General features: G+C 33.6%; 1 protein-coding gene across 1 annotated transcript; it reads left to right on the top strand.

The window, feature by feature from the left end:
- The first annotated feature begins 13,763 nt into the window (after window positions 1-13,763).
- Window positions 13,764-15,043, top strand: CPFL3 (cuticular protein CPFL family 3). The gene is made up of 2 exons (XM_073076524.1): window positions 13,764-13,911; window positions 14,306-15,043. Exons 1-2 carry the CDS (start codon window positions 13,900-13,902, stop codon window positions 14,948-14,950), a joined length of 657 nt encoding a protein of 218 aa, XP_072932625.1. The 5' UTR covers window positions 13,764-13,899; the 3' UTR covers window positions 14,951-15,043.
- The last annotated feature ends 2,608 nt before the right edge of the window (window positions 15,044-17,651 follow it).

The following is a 17,651-nucleotide window of genomic DNA, read 5'->3' as shown; positions in this document are numbered from 1 at the left end:
CGTCTCTTCCCTTCCCTTCCTCAAGTCCTTCCTTCAAGTCCTCATACCTTTCCACCAAAACGCAGAACTGCTTCAGGCTAGCAATGTCGTACCATACTGGCTCTTCCACCTCTAATAGGTACTTATTATTATTAATTAACAACACAATATTAAAAATTTTGTGTAACACAATGTAAATGAACTTGACTCCGAACTATTAACCTTGAACTAGATGTAATTTGTAGCAAAAAATCAAAGCGTGCTCTGTGCCTGTATTTTTTCTAACAATAATTGTATTTTTATAGCTCAATAGTAATTATAACACGTATCGTAAGTACTGGCATTATTAATTCAATTTACATCCTGTCGGGCTCGTGAGAACTTTATTCGACAGACATTAATATAAGCTGTATGTAATATTTATCTATCAGCAATTTATTATAGAGTTACAGAACAAAATATAGTTTTTGTGGGCGCACTTGCAGCGTTGAATATGAATGAATTTCGTATCGGCCACAAGCGGAAGTTACAAAACGCGTGTATTTTGAGTTTAGTTTTCATTAATTGATCTTTATCTTGTTAAAATTCTTAATCAAAAGATCCGTGTAGAGGCCTATTAAATCATTAGGTTAAGATTGCCTTACCACCAGAGATGTACGAGATAGCTAAGCTATGGGTGTATGTTAAATTGGGATAGCTTTTATTAATTTGTTAAGCGTAGTTTGGGTCTGGGGGCTAACGTATTTTTATGGAGCGTAGCTTAGCGTAAGAGCTAAGGGTTGTTTTGTATGGAGGGACGCGAGCTAAGGATGGGAGCTACAGGTGCAAAATTGCGAACAGAGCACATTACACACTCTGCTTAGCTTAGCTTAACTTCGAAGCTTAGCTTCGATCTTGCACATTGCTTATTTGATCTTGCACTTTGCTACCTCGCATTTTACTGGAGTAAAAGACACCCTATGAGCCTTTTTCATTGCTAATCATAAATAAGTATAGATATCTCACCGCCTTGAAGGAAGCCATTAAATGACTTAAACAGCTGACAATTCTGTCAGGCGTTTAATGGCTGTCAGGTATTTACGCGGAATTTAAGCGGAAAAATGCCGACATGCGCAGTTAAGACACCAAATCGAAGAAAAAGTGCGAAGAAATAAGGTTTCATTCGTAAATGATCTAAAAACTACATTTTTTTAATATTTTTCAAACACGCTTTAAACGCTTTTTACACTCACAGCCCCACACTAGGATTCCCTGTATCGTGGATGCTATGGACACACACAGAGACAAATACACAAACACCCAGACCCAGAAACAGAAATCTAAATTAATCATTAGAAATCTGTCTGGCCGGGGATCGAACCCGGGACCCTCTGCGCGTCAGACCGGCATGGTGACTGCTCCGCCACGCGGGTCGTCCACACGAAAATAATTGACAGTGACAATTGTCAAAAGGTTACATTTTCTTGTTAGCAGCGAGTAATCTTTACTAATCTATGTTGCTAATAAACAAATTAACCCTAACTTATTGACAGAACTTTATAACACAAACATGTAACGAATTTGTGATGACCGCCTTGCCTTGGATTGAACTCGGAACCCTCTGCATGGCAAACCGGTACGGTGACCACTGTGTCAAGCGGATCAAGTTACTTATCAATATCACTTGTCTTATAATAGTTGTATCTACTAATATGTATGGTAACTGGTTTGAAGAATGCGATGCAGATTTTAATACATGAGGCGTTCCGATATCTTAATAAGATAAGATAGATAAGATAATTTGACCTTGAATTGTATTGCTATGAATTCATTATGGTGTGTCTTAGTATTTATTTATGTATCATATATTATAATTATTAAAGCACTGAGCCCTCCTTTCTTCTTACAGACATTAAACATGTCAAGCACTGGTCGTAGCAGACAAAATGATTTTTAACTGACTTTATGCAATATTTCGACAGACAGTACCCGTGTCTGTGCTGTTTACTGTAGAAAGAAATACGTTAATACACATTGTATTGGACAAAACTTATACGATACCTCTTTGACACTTTCTATGCCTGTAAAAATAAATGAAAAATCTCTGAAACTCATTTACTGTCAGTTAAACCGATGGATGTAAATATTTGTACATAGGTAACTTACATACATAGTTTAAAATTAGATAAGTGAAGTCAAGTTCAACATGACTTTTAAACGCTGATACTTCCAAAATTCTTGGCATTTTACTTATATCCTGTAATATTTTTATCGGAAAAACGCGTAAACTTGGTCCCACGTAATGAATACTGACAATCTGAATGTAAACTGTCACGGTCAAATACAAAATTAACTTGCTTTTCGAATTCTTAAAAACATTGCCATAACAGGCGGGCTTATTTTTGGGGATAATTTTAAACCACTTTAAGGCACCGGAATTTAAGGTCTCATACTGGTTTCATTATGATGCGTGAGACTGGAATGGGTTGGACCGCAAGCAGGATTAATTCGTGCACATCCATTGTATAAAAGGCTCTGACCCGTACATATATTGTCACTTCATATTTTGGATTGGGAAATAACTGACAAGATGGTTCAAAAGGTAAATAAAATACATAAATTTTGTTATCACACTATCTAAAGGTGTAATACTTAGTCATTTAAAAAGTAGTATGTATTACTTTGGAATAATCTATTTTAATCATCTTCACTAACTTTTATATAATTTAAGCTTTATATCGTTATGTAAAAATATATAAAACATCCAAGAAAGTTTTACTCGTTTTTAATAAATTTAATGGAAGTTTCGCTCAGAGATAGAAGATTTACCTTCTGCAAAAGCTTCTATCTTGATTTTCAAATTGAGCTACTTTTAACCCCAATAATACTTAGACGCGTTTGCGAAAATTTTAAAATTCATCACATCCCATTCAAACTCTTTTTCAATTTCTTGCTTGTTGACTTTCCATGGTTTTACTTATGTAGATTTTTACTGTTTTTGTACAGGTATTGCTCCTTCTGTGCTCTCTGGCTCTGGCCAAAGCTGGAATCGTTGGCACCCACTTCTCTCCAGCTACATCCGTCTCATCAGTCTACTCTTCAATCAACAATGCTCCTGCCATAGGCCCTATAGGTACTCCACTTTACCAGCGGACCAGCGCACAAATCAAATATGATTCACCTGCACCAATTTACGAATCTGTAGAATCTACACACGAGTCTAATACGAACGGGTTAGATGGATCCCAACAAACTACATATAGCAAGTCTTTGGATACAGCATTCTCATCTGTGAAGAATTACGACACCCGTATTACCAACAATGCGTTTCTGACTCATTCTGTACCTACTGTTTACTCATCTCCAATCCAAACCTCTTATCTCTACAGCCCTTCAGCGTACACTACTTCTTCACATACTAATTCTGTACTTACCAAATCTATTTCTCCTGTAACTTACACTACACATAATGCTGCTCCAATTGTAACAAAATATTCGTCTCCTATTGTAACTAAAACAATTACCCCAGTGACCACCTACGCTTCTCAAGGAGGTCAGGCTGTCAAAACAACTATCACATACTCAGAAGCACCTTCAGTGTCCCATATGACTTTTACTGGTCTAGGCACATCTTATACTTGGTAATGTAAGAGTGTCATGTTTTGCGCGAATTACTGTTAAGTTTAATTTATTTGTTATTTTGTAATTACTTAATTTATTACGTCATTATAATAAATCATACCCATTAGATTTTTTTTTTTCTCCTTTACATATAATAATATATGTTATCCTCATCTTGTTATTTAACGCTTCTTAAGAAATATTTTACATAAAACACGATCCCTTGACTATTTCAGTCATTAAATGGAACCAGTTCAATTATTTCCGAAGCGACATGATTCTATGTTAATCTAACAAATGAATGAACAAACATTTATTGATTTTACATCATATATAGTGTATTAAGGTTATGTCTAGACAGAAATAACATTCTTAGAACCAATTACGCGCTTTACTAAATTACAGAAGCCTTATATGTACAATGTAAACTGACGCTTTCGCCGAGCCGCCCATAACCATCAAGGCCGTTCGTGCTAATAGGTGAACTACTACATTTTTATATTTCATCAGATTTTCATTCAATTTTTGTTTTAATAAAAAATATTGCATTCTTTAGTAGTCATTTTAATGTGTTTCAATCTGTCGTACTCTGAAAGTACTGAACATTCAAGCCTCAGTTCAAAACTGACAACTTAATGGTCCTTTTATGAGATATCTACCCACCGGATATCGAATTGGTTCGAACCAAGAACTCTATATCAGATGAGTAACTATAATGTTCGTAAAATCAAATTATAAGGTAAAGTCACCTATTTCCGCGGTATTTTCACCAAAACTAGAAAGAGCGTCAGATATTAAGCATTTACTACGGCTTAATAAGGAATTAGATAATTTTATCAGAAGCTTCATTATCTGTACTCTTGAAATAGACTCGACATTTTAGATTAAATATTGATTTAAATGTGTATTTAAAATAAATATGAACCAAGTCAGAAAACCCTAATTCCGATGTAAAAATCCTTATTCCGATGTATTTGGCTCCTAATTCCGAGTATACAAAATAAGGGAGTGAAAGAGATAGAACGACTGCTACATGGTGTATAAAAATAAATGTTATTTATTGAATTTAGTTTAAATTTTTATTTTTTTTTTATTATTATTAAAAGAGTAGCTTTATCAAAAGTGTTCTTAGCTATGATTAAAGGGAAGCTGCCGAAATAAAACTTTTTTACAGTATAGTTTCTTGACTGGTTAATTTTACTAATGTAGGTATATCATGTATTTTTTAAACTACAGTAGATTCGTGTATCTGCAATACAATTTTGGACATTCTTCTTCGTGTACTTTATACTAGGGTTTATTATCGTACACCAGAAATAATAATAATATGGAATATCGTCATCAGGTTTATAGAATTATTTCGTTTTGAGTAATTTAATCAAATGAAAACGTCGTAAAATGTTCTAGTTCTTATTTAAATAGCTATTAAAATCGTATGACAATGTTAATTCTTCATTAATTAGGATTAAGTGAATTACTGATACAAACGATATATGTGTTCTTAAAAACCGATGAAAACTTTAAACACCCTGTATAGTATTTTGCGGCTATGCCGCGGATTAATGTGCCAATATAACCTAATTCCGATTTATATACATCGGAATAGCGTTTCATAACTAAAAATCACGTTTCCAAATTCCGATTATTAAATAATAACAGACTTTTACACAATTTAGAGGCAGAAAGATGCTTTATTGAAATATGTATATAATAATATACAATACTTATTCAATATTCCATTGATATCTGGATAAACTTCATTTTCTCTCCTTAGTTGTCCCATAAAAGAAATTAGGAAAGTACATAAATAGGTCATCTTTGATATTATATAATTAGGTAATGCAGTACAATGCTGTACCTCGGAAAATGATTTCGATATTAATTGAGTATTAAATTTATCAAATTCGAAGCAAGACGTGCTTATTCATAAAAACAACTACAAAAATTGAAATTAAATACAAGTCTATGAAATTGCTATTCCGTGGTATACCTCGGTTTTAGGGACAGCCCAAAATATTTGGCACCTAATGCCGCTGTATTTTTAAACTTATTTTTACTATTATCTGTTAAGAAATAAGCAAAATATTTAAATGTTATCGATTCCATATATAATCAATATAATGTTTTCATTGAAACACTATCCCACACATGCATATTTATTGAAAAAATCACTATTTGAGAAATCGTGACATTCACGTGCCAGAGGCCCAAAATGTATGAAGCATGCGTTTGATGGAGGCACTAATGCAAAACTATGCGATTATTTAAAAAACCATACACATAATACTATTACGGTAGCCATATGACGATAGAGAGATAAATTATCTATTAAATAACATACCTTTCAGTAAAAATGATTTTGTAAATAGTTTATAAAAGCCGTTTTTGTAAATACCACGGAATTTGGTGCCAATTTCAGAACCCCTCGGCATTAGGTGACTTTACCTTAGATGGCAAGATGATATCCGTATCCTTATTTTTCAGGAAAGGAGGCGTAGTAACAACTTTTACATTACATATATATTACATTATATATATATCTATAGGGAATACGAAATTACGATTAATATATATCTACTAAATTACTATAAGTACTACTTTACTGTTATTTACAAGTATCAAAACATTTATTTATTTATTTATTTTTAATTTGAAGTGGGATTTTTTCGCTGGGCGAACACAACATACTTTTTAATATAATATGCGAATATAAAAAAGACAAAACTTGTATACATTAGAAATTCTTTCAAAATTATTTTCCTTAAAGAGCGGGAACATAAAGTGACAAATGAAAATTAAGGCCCTTTTTGACCCGAGAGCTGGCATGCATTTCGCGCAAACAATTGGTATAGCAATTCAGAGAGGAAATGCTGCCAGCGTCTTGAGAACCTTGCTCAAAGACAGTGATGGTGACAATTTTTTATAATAAAATAATTAAATTTTAATTTTAATTGTAAATATTTTTAGTTAATAAACCTTAACCTATATATATATACAGGGTGAATTTTTAAAACGGGCCTTCAGGGCCAAATCCGAAACTATAAGGATTAGCGAAAAATGCTGAAAGGAGTTACGAGGCCGATTTTGATAAAAACTAAAACTGCATCATTAGTTTTTTAAAATATTTTTTTCCTTAGCCGGGAATCGAACGAGTTCATTTTGAAAAAAATGACACCTCTATATTATTCCACTATCTGATAGTGTCGCTTATAAGGATCAAATTCTGGGAAGTAATGTTATGTGACAAATTAAAGGAAAAGGAAAATTTTGAAGAAAATACGCATTTTTCCATACATTGGCATACTAATCCTTAAGGATTATACATAACATATGATTTATGTATAATTCTTTAGAAACAGACATAAGTCATACCATTGAAGAATTTGTTGGTTAATCAACTAATTATTCGATGTTATGACTATGACATACGGCTTAGTATGAGAAAGTAATAGTTTGGCAAATAAGTAACCGCCGTTTTTGGGATTTATTTTTTAATGAAAATAGATAACTGATTAAATAGTAAATTCTTATTGTTTGTTGTTTTTCAACTTCGTTTCAACGTTAAATATAATTTTCTATATCTCTTTTTTAGTAATCCCTCGGATTTGACTCTAAAAATAATTCTCGCAAATTGTCAACTTTACATCTGTATTAAACGAAACTCCGCCCATAGCAAGTAAATCTATTTTAATGGTCCTAAAAATAACCTTAGCTAAGTCGGGCATAAAAATAGAAATTATTGGGAAACAAAACTTCCATTTCGAATGATTAGAAACATTGAGCCAAAAAAAAAAATGAATACACGAAATGTTTAAATTGATGAATGGCGGAAACTTAACTGCCAAATGAATATGAAAAAATATGTATTTTCTTAAAATTGAGGCTTTTCCTTTAGTTTGTCATTTATCATTACTTTCCAGATTTTGATCCTTATAAGCAACACTATCAGATAGTGGAGTAATATAGAAAGTGCATTTTTTTCAAAACGAACTCGTTCGATTCCCGGCTAGGGAAAAAGTTATTTTAAAAAAGTAATGATGCAGTTTTAGTTTTTATCAAAATCGGCCTCGTAACTCCTTTCAGCATTTTTCGCTAATCCTTATAGTTTCGGATTTGGCCCTGAAGGCCCGTTTTAAAAATTCACCCTGTATATATATATATATAAATATATATAAAATATTATATATTGTCAGGCCCTTAAGTAACGTCGCTTGACACTCGTGGTAATTACTGGAATAGTAAACGAGATTATCATATGTGTAACATCCTTCAAATGTCGAAAGTGTACCGTGGGAATGGAGATGGAGATTGCCAAACGTTTTTACTATATTACAAACGCGTATTATAAAATAGTATAATAATTAATTAAGTGATTAATTACGTAGAAAAAACACTATGTTCGGAATTTATTACCGTGAAACGATAATTAAATGGCTCAATAACTTTTTATTTTAGCTGGAGTTGATCTGAAGTAGGAATGTAGTGGTTTTAACATTAAGTATTAATTATACTGTATTTTCGTAACCAATGTTATTTGTATAAAATATAATATGTAAATTAAAACTAAAACTAAACGAAACACCCGAAAAGCTAATTTTCTTTTACCAAAAAGTAGGACATCTTATCAAAAACCCTGACATTTGATAGAGTTATATTGACTATATTACAAATTAAAATACTTGCACACATAAAAAATATAATTGGCTCAATTTATAATTACGAGTCATTCACTTTAAATTATATTAATGCGTTACACGAGTAGATATTGAATTATGAAGGATATTACATAACTCTCATTTTATTCCCATGTTCTTAGGGAATTTTTATAAAGGTATTTGACGCAATTTTTGTACTTACACACTTACCATCAACTAAGGTGCTACAGCCACGGGAACAGTTGGTCTCAGCCAAAATATGTTCCCAGTCCGATCTATTATTGGCTTTTACCCTCCATTTTGTCACGCCGAGAGATTTCTGATGCTCTTCAACTTCAGCTAGCTACCTATTTTGGTGCTCCTTGGTTTCTTCGGCTTTTAGTTACCTGTATAATTATAAGATAGGTGTTGTAAATAAGATTTTTAGTATAATTGTCAAATCAATTTTATATATTTACGTGAGAAATATAAAAGTTACTCATAAAAATTTCGTCTCTAACACATTCGGTCTCTTTCATTACCAAATCAAGGCAAATAAGTGCCTTAATTTATAGCCATTAAGAAATTTTCAAAGGCCGTTTGAAATATTCAACGAAGTTAAATAAATCATGGTCCATCTAAATTATGGTATAGCATAGTATACATTTTAACAAAAATCCGTGTCCTGTTCCCAATAGGTTACACACGTTAGTTGTTCTAATATAAAGCCCAGGTGCATGTTAGTTCTAACATAGCAGTCGAAGTTACATGCTTCATAAAATACCACCATAATATCTACGGTCAAGACACTCATTATAGTGATTATTTATTTACACAGAGGGTAGTGATAGTGAGAAACTCGGCCTCACGATCGAGGGGTCCGAGGTTCATATCCCAGGCGAGCACCTCTGATTTTTCAAAGTTATGTGCGTATTAGAAATTAATTATCACTTGCTAAACGGTGAAGGAAAACATCGTGAGGAAACCTGCATACCTGAGAGATTTATAAAAAAATCTCAAAGGTATGTGAAGTATACCAATACGCACCTGGCCAGCGCGGTGGACTATGATCTAATCCTTCTCATTATGAGAGGAGACCCGTGCCCAGCAGTGGGACAGTAATGGGTTGATGATGATTTATTTACACGCAAAAGAGGCAAATTTTCATATAAATTGAATATTATAAGAACAAGTTTATTTAGCCCTATTTATATCTACAGCAATTGACAAAATAAATCAGACAAAACACTTCGTTTTGAACATGCGCTTTTTTAATACGGTAATACACAATGCACATAATAAAGGAAAGTACTATTCTATCTGCCACGATACGCACCTGACATGCTGCATATCCGTAGGTAAATATATTCTCGTATTTGACCACATTGCTAACTAGAATAATGTTAATGACTTTATGAATGAAATAAAATATGTATATTAAATATATCGTAGGATTTTGTGTTGAAACAAGATAAGAAATACATTACTTGTAATGACATAGAATGGATAAATTGTTGCAACGATGATAGAGAAAATTGTTTTCTATTTAATTAAAAACGTTTTTTACCGCAGCTGCTTATAGCATTATGCTATTCTGTGCATTTTAAATCTAAAATAAACCAATTTTGCAATAGTATAAACTAACTAATAGTAGAAATGTGACATTTTCAATGCGAAAATCTCCAACGCTTTTCCGCAACATCCTGTTACTTTAATTCATGTGTAAATGTCGTTCGGTGCTTTCATGGATACTATGCTGTTTCGTTGAGATCAGTTTACCGATGTCGAGCTGGTCTCTAGATGGTCAGTACCATCTACCTACCAGCTTCATACATAATACCTAAAGTTATATGTATAATATTTTTTATTTTATAATAATGAATATTAATGAGCATGCAGTCCACCTGATGGTAAGAGGTTACTGGAGGCCATTGACATCTTTAACCAATCCCAGCTAGATTAAATTCTTACCTGGGTTGGTTATCCTCATTACCCCTGAGTACTAATATGGAACGCCTCGGATAAGTATGACTCCCTTACCACACCCTGCAAAGTGAAACACAGCAGCGCTTAACATTTGTGTTATAAGGCAATGATGGCGATCATCCCTCCAAAGTCGAACCACATAGAATTCTACCACATTCACCACAAATCGTTCTACCTTCCAAATGTATACATGTAAAATATTAGTGCGTTGTAAGAGGATTTTTATTCGTAATACCAGTATTTACTTAAAAGTCAAAGGATATGACTGGTCATTACCGATAAAACCTGACTCTTATCTAAAATCATTACCGGAGCGCAAATCTTATTCGACCGTGTGGCTACAAAGTAGCTTGTAAACGTACAGTATCTATGGAGACATTATAGTGTTTACGATGTAAACTGCGGTGCTCGCGGGAAGGCGAGGCTGCACGAGTGACCTGTCCACATGTATTGCGGAACGTGTTAGCGCGCGTTCACAACAACTACTGAGTGGACAACTGATTTATTAATTACTAGTTATTACCCGCGGCTTTGCCCGCGTTTCAAAGAAAATAATATGACATACTAACATACATACAACTGAAAATTTGTACCTTCATTGGATTGAAAGTGGCGCCATCTGGCGAAAATTGGTCGTACCAACTATGAAACCTTCGTGGGCCCATGGACAAGGACTTTGCTAAAGATAATCACTTAATCAAATGGATAGTTTACGATGCAATCCTTACTAATATCAATTAAAATAATCGACTATTTGGTCCAAAAGATCGATTCTCCGATTAATCGATCTTAAACCGCCATCCCTAGTTCCCGTGGGATTCCCGGGATAAAAACTATCCTATATCCTTTCTCGGCTCTCAGACTATCTTTGTACAAAAAATCATTAAAATCGGTTCAGTGGTTTAGGCGTGAAGAAGAGACAACCAGACAGACAGACAGACAGACAGAGTTACTTTCGGATTTATAATATTAGTAAGGATTACTTCTTTTGTCGAATTTGGGAAAAATAATGAGGGCGATTTTTTACGACACCGACATCTAAAATAAACCATACAGTTGTCTAATAAATGTCGCAAGTTTATAGAGTAATTTTTAATGTTCTATTTTTTAGGGACCAGTGATATGATATGACATGATATGTTACGGTACGGTTCGGTCCCCTCCGGTTCGATACGACACGTACCAAACATTTCGTAATATGTTTTTATTTTGTAAGATTCACTTCTTGTGTGTATACACATTGATAAACGTCCTCTTTTTTAATATGATGAAGAAATATAAATTTTTATGTGCATACATACGTAAACACACGGTTTTTCAATTATCATGAAATACAAGGTACTGTCGTCCCTGGAACGCCCTAATACGTGGATTTGGGATTCGATCCCCAATCAGAATTAATTTAGATATTAGATTCCAGTCTGGATATTTTTTACCTATTTTTGTTTATGCTCACTATACGAAACGAATTACTTCCTATAATTTGAGGAAGAATTTTAAGACTAAAATATTTACAGAAATATTATTTGTGGATTTCTAGAAATCCACAAATATTTCGACATGAAATCAGAATATAAGAAAAAAAAATAATAAAAAAAATCTAGCCTCCAAATAAGGATTTTGAAAGAATACTCACTACTTACAAGTTGCCAATTAACTAGAAACTTACAATTTGCTTACAAAATTTCGTACACCTGATCGCCACATTACATATTAATAGTTTACATACAACCCAATTTCCTGACTTCAAAGTACCTACTAGTAGTAAAGTAAATCTTTAAAAAACAAATAACAAAATCAACCCCATTATGAACAAGCCCTAAGAATCAATTCACGTCCCGCCCTTAGACAAAGCGCCACATGGAGCTTGCACAACTCGAATGAGGCTTGTCTAACGCACTCAATTATAGCATATAGCGTGTGCTTAGGGTTGTCAGGGTACAAGACAGGGATTTCTCAATTATACCACTCGCTACTTAGTTCTTATAGAAAGTAATATAAGGTTATAAGTAAAAATATTAGGTTATGCTACTGCTCGTGGTTCTTTGCCATCAACTCCAAAAATGATAAATGACTGACTAATATCTCGGTCATTCGCATAAAATTTCGTACCTCTCAAGAGTAAGGACTTAATTGCAACATTTCATGTCTGTAACTCTTCTGCTTTACGACACTTTTAACTGCTGCATCATCACTTCTGCTTTTCAAAACACAGTAACTGCTGCATCATCATCATCATCATCAACAACCCATTACTGTCCCACTGCTGGGCCCGAGTCTCCTCTCATAATGAGAAGGATTTGGCCATAGTCCACCGCGCTGGCCAAGTGCGTATTGGTAGACTTCACATACCTTTGAGATTTTTTTTTACAAAGCTCTCAGGTATGCAGGTTTCCTCACGATGTTTTCCTTCACTGTTTAGCAAGTGATAATTAATTTCTAATACGCATATAACTTTGAAAATTTAGAGATGCGTGCCTGAGATTTGAACCTCGGACCCCTCAATCGAGAGGCCGAGTTTCTTAACCACTAGGCTATCACTGCTGCAATAGATCAGTAATAGTTGTGATGGAGATTCCCACAGTCGAAGAGGAAATACCACCTCTAAATATGTAAACTTATCCTCTAATCCTGTACTCTAATTATGTAAAAAATATTATTCATGAATTTAAGTAAATTCCGAATATAGTAATATTATTATCTTTGGGTTCAAAGGGATTCAACCCTGTTTACTCCGCGTTTGCAAAATTGAGGTGGGTGCATGGAAACATTTAGAAAGTAAACGATAAGCAAATATATCACTGATTTACGTTTCCATGTTACATATACGGACATTTGATTATTTAATCCCTGTGTCCACTTATGAAATACTTCATATTTAAACAATATGTAGAGATGACCAAATCATGACAATTTCGACATGTCAATATCATGCCAAAGGACAAATTTTTGAGATAATATTTTATGTCCTTTCTGAACCGCGAAAACAAAATCTATATGCCTGAGAATTATCCAAAGAATACTTGTAGGATATTACGAGGATGTCAGTAAATAATAAATTACTTTCATTAGCAATACAAGAGTTTTCTGTTAACAATTGAAAGTTTTAGGCACAGTGAAAAAAAATAAAATCAAAATATTTATTATAATTTGTACTGTATTTTATTCACCACTTTTTATTTTAACTGAAACCCAGAGAATTTACGAAAATTAATTACCTACAGGCGTGCATTTTTTGCAATAATGTCTAATGAAAATGATGACGCACAGAAACCAATTAGTTAAATAATCATAAAATAATACGTTTGAAAGTTGCACAAAAGACGTTGCGAGGTGTAAATTACATCTGCAATACTTAATTGTGTGTCTATTTGAACTTTTCTGCTGTTCTTATATTTTATTACTTGTACTATAAGGAGTACTGCTGATATAAAAACAAGTCATATTGCATATAATTCACACCAATATTAGTGCTAAAATGTTAATTATCCTTAACAGGATACACTGATTCATACATTAAAAATCGCCTTGCTAATCTTGATAAAAATCAGTGCAAATCACGTTAGATCTGAAGTCCGGGAATCTAAGACAAGATCTACATTTGCACGTGCTGCGACCGGGGGTACAAACGAGATCAGTATAAAAGAACGCGCGCCCACCTCAACCGTATCACTTGCCGCAGTGGACTTAATATAGCAAAATGGCAGCCAAGGTACGGATTTAATATATTGTGGAAAATAACGTGAATAAATAAAACGAGCAACGAACTAAAGTAGAGCAACGTAATGAGGCCTACCATATGTCGATACATAAGTGCAAATTATGATTGTGTAGGGGTGAGATTATTAAGCACAAATTGGATCATATTTTTAGGGTTTACTAGTGGCCATAGTTATATTTTAGGAATATAAGATTCTTTTTTGGAGCAGTTATAATTACATGTTGATATTGTATGCACATTTCGTTTTCAGTAAAATCAAACCATATATTTCTTACTCAATTTATTGTTTTAAGATTTTACTTTGAATTAAAGTTTATCATCTAAATTGTACCTATATAAAAACATTTTTTTTATTGATTTTAATATTTCTTTTATTTTTTTACAGATTATTGTATTCCTCTGCGCTGTGGCAGCGGCTCACGCCGGTGGCCTGTATGGAGCATCATACGGTGCAACTTATGGTGCTTCCTACGCTGCTCCCGTGGCTGCGTACGCCGCTGCTCCCGCGTTCTACAAGAGCTACGCTGCTCCCGCCGTAGCGTACTCCGCTCCCGTGTCCTATGCCGCGCCGGTCGTGAAAGCGGTCGCTCCCGCTGTAGCTTACTCCGCTCCCGTATCTTACGCCGCCCCGGTCGTGAAAGCAGTGGCTCCTGCTGTCTCATCCGTCACATCATACTCTACTCACACCGCTCACGCCACGCCGGTGTACGCTAAGGCAGCGTACGCTGCTCCCGTCGCGACCTACGCTGCCGCACCTGCTGTGGCTACCTACGCTCACGCTGCACCAGCCGTATCATACTCTGCTCCTTTGGCCTACGCCGCGCACGCCGCACCAGTGTCGTACTCCGCGCCCGTCACCTACGCCGCACACGCCGCACCAGTGTCGTACTCCGCGCCCGTTGCCTACGCCGCACACGCCGCTCCCGTCGCCACATACGCTGCTGCTCCCGTCCTGAAGTCCGTAGCATACTCTGCCCCAGCCTACTCCTACGGCGGCTACGGCCACGCCTACGGCGGCCACGGCTGGTAAACACTAATTTGACTGCCAATTACATTAGTTGTACAGAACATGTATATATTTATTTTTTTACAACGCGAATAAATTTTTACAAAAAAATATAAATCTCTTGTTTTAATTCGTTTTCATAAATTTGAATCACATCATTATGGACATTGCACACTGCTTATTACTTAATTTTAAATTTGGATTTCCCAAGTCTAAACGCAAATTGAAGTGCCTAATAAATACTTAGTAACATTGTTAAGTATCTTTCCAGGCTATAATATTCCTCTTTATTTCCTTGTCCGTAATTTCCGTAATTGGATATTTTGTTCAATGAATGAAAAATTTCTAATAAAAGACAATTCTACAACACAGACAGCTTTATAGTACCTTCTAGAAAAAATAATTAAAACTGTGCTAATAGGTCAAATCTAGTCAAATAGTATTTATAAACCACCTGCACCTGTATGACTTATTGTATTTGAAATTTATAGGGTTTGTAACTTGATTTATGTTAGTACATGAATTGCCCATTCCAGATAAAATATATCGCTCTATTTTCTAAATATTCATGGAAATCTTTTATTAAGAATTATCTGTATCGGTTTATATGTAAGTTAAATTAATTTAATCACACTTATGTAAATAGGGTTGTAGAATTTTCATATGAATAAATTTCGAGGATTTATCATTCCTGAAAATAATAATAAAAAAAATTAACTTTGGAATATAGGTTTTTATTTTTCTCCAAATCGTTAATATACATAGATAATACTTAGTAAAACATTTGCAAAGAAAACTATATTTTTGACTATATTTTTACGGACATTTAAAATTTATAAAATTTTAATTTAAAATCTATTCTACGCATAAAATAGATTAGTTACATAAAAAAAGATTACTTATATTCTCGCATCCAAATTTCCACAGTGGCAACATTTAAATGGCTACAAACAAAAGGTGTAGAGTTTCAAAATCACTCGTTTTTATTACTGAGAGTAATTATGTGTTAATATCTGCGATAAGCATCACATTGATAAAATCAGTCGCCGTGAAGCAGTCGTGTCGAAATTATGAGGTAATGAATCACTGTACTGTAGGTCCAACAAAAATATAAATTAGAAATATACTTACCGCCTCAATGATGGATTTTCCAAAACGGGCATACCTAATTACCTTAGCACAACCTGCAGTTTCTTTTCCTTAATGCCTACCACAAACTGAACCCAAAAGGATAAGGATTTTGTGGTTTCGTGCAGCCTTGTACAAAAACCAAGTAAACCTATTTATAGTGTATCCTTCAAAAAAATGAAAGGCTGTGTGCTTGGTTAAGCGTAAAAGTAAGCTTGATTACTTTTGCCGAAGGGTAATTTTCATTTTAAAGTATGTATGTTCTTTATTATAAGAACTTACTTGCCACCAACTTATTTGTTTTTATATTTTTGTATTTCATTTTTGTATATATGTAAATTTTGTAAATAAGTTGTTTTATATTTACTTATAGTTTATTTTATTATATTTAATTTTCTATAAGTTTAATTATAATTGTAAATATTTTTCAGTTAATAAAAAATCATATTTATTATATGTATTTCAAACGCCTCGGCTTCACCTGACTTTTATATAGTTTGTAATAAAAATTATATTAGTGCGTAATATCTGTATATATTATATTAATATAATATGTATCATTTACTTGCCACCTACTAGCTTCATAATACTATAGGTCTAAAGTATTTATCCATAGGAGATATATTTTAAATAATTAGAAAAAGGTGTGAAATTGCAAACAACGTTCAATATCATATGATTTTTTGTTTCTATATGTGTTATAAATGTAAGTTACATATCACGTGCATTATTATGTATTGCAATGTAAATACTTCCCCTTAGTTACTAGAACAATTATAGCAAACCAACTCAAATTCAAATAGGAATAGACTTGTAACTAAACCAGTACCCTTGCCATGAGTTTTTACGTTTTGACAAATATTACTGTTATGGTATTTGTTTTCGTATTTGCCCATTCCTACAAATTACAATCAGCGCCCCTAGCGAATTGTATCAGAACTATAGTGTCAGTAATGTAACATTAAATGTCTAAATTGACAAAATGGCGCTTTATGTTTTGTCTCTCTTTTTTGCGTACATCTGAGGCAGACAAAAAGACTTGATCATTTACTTATTGTTACGTTTACTCAGTCTACTGAAGCAAACGGAACAGAATAATGGATTGAGTAAACGTAAAGTAAAATTGTGGGATGTGTTGAAAACTCATGGTAAGGGTACAGGACTGACTAGTATTTTCCCTAAGGACTAAATTATATGATTACTGCATGGCTTCACCAGGCTACAAAATATTACAGTAACTTAATATAAATATCAATTTACCTAATGACTATGTAGAATGTGCACCACATTATTATTTAGTATATTTTACATAAGTTGTAATTTTCATAATAATATGGTATTACTATGTATTACTACCACATTGACGGAAGTGCTCGAAGTTATGATTTAAAATAATATGGAATTCACAGATCTTAAAGGAAAAGTCATTAAATGCAAGGCTACTCGTATAATTTGGATTTTATACTCACAAACCTTTAAAAGCTTAGCCCTTAAAATTATTTTCTCCCGGTTTTCACATAATCCAATTATACATTTTCTGACAGTTTCGGTGAAATGGTGTGGAGGCCAACTAAGATCCATATGAGACGAGTATTTT

Source organism: Epargyreus clarus, unplaced genomic scaffold (genome assembly GCF_041222505.1).
Source record: "Epargyreus clarus isolate Ecla_fem2 unplaced genomic scaffold, WU_Ecla_fem_2.2 ptg000009l, whole genome shotgun sequence".
Classification (NCBI taxonomy): domain Eukaryota; kingdom Metazoa; phylum Arthropoda; class Insecta; order Lepidoptera; family Hesperiidae; genus Epargyreus; species Epargyreus clarus.
This window is presented reverse-complemented; position numbering and strand designations above follow the sequence as displayed.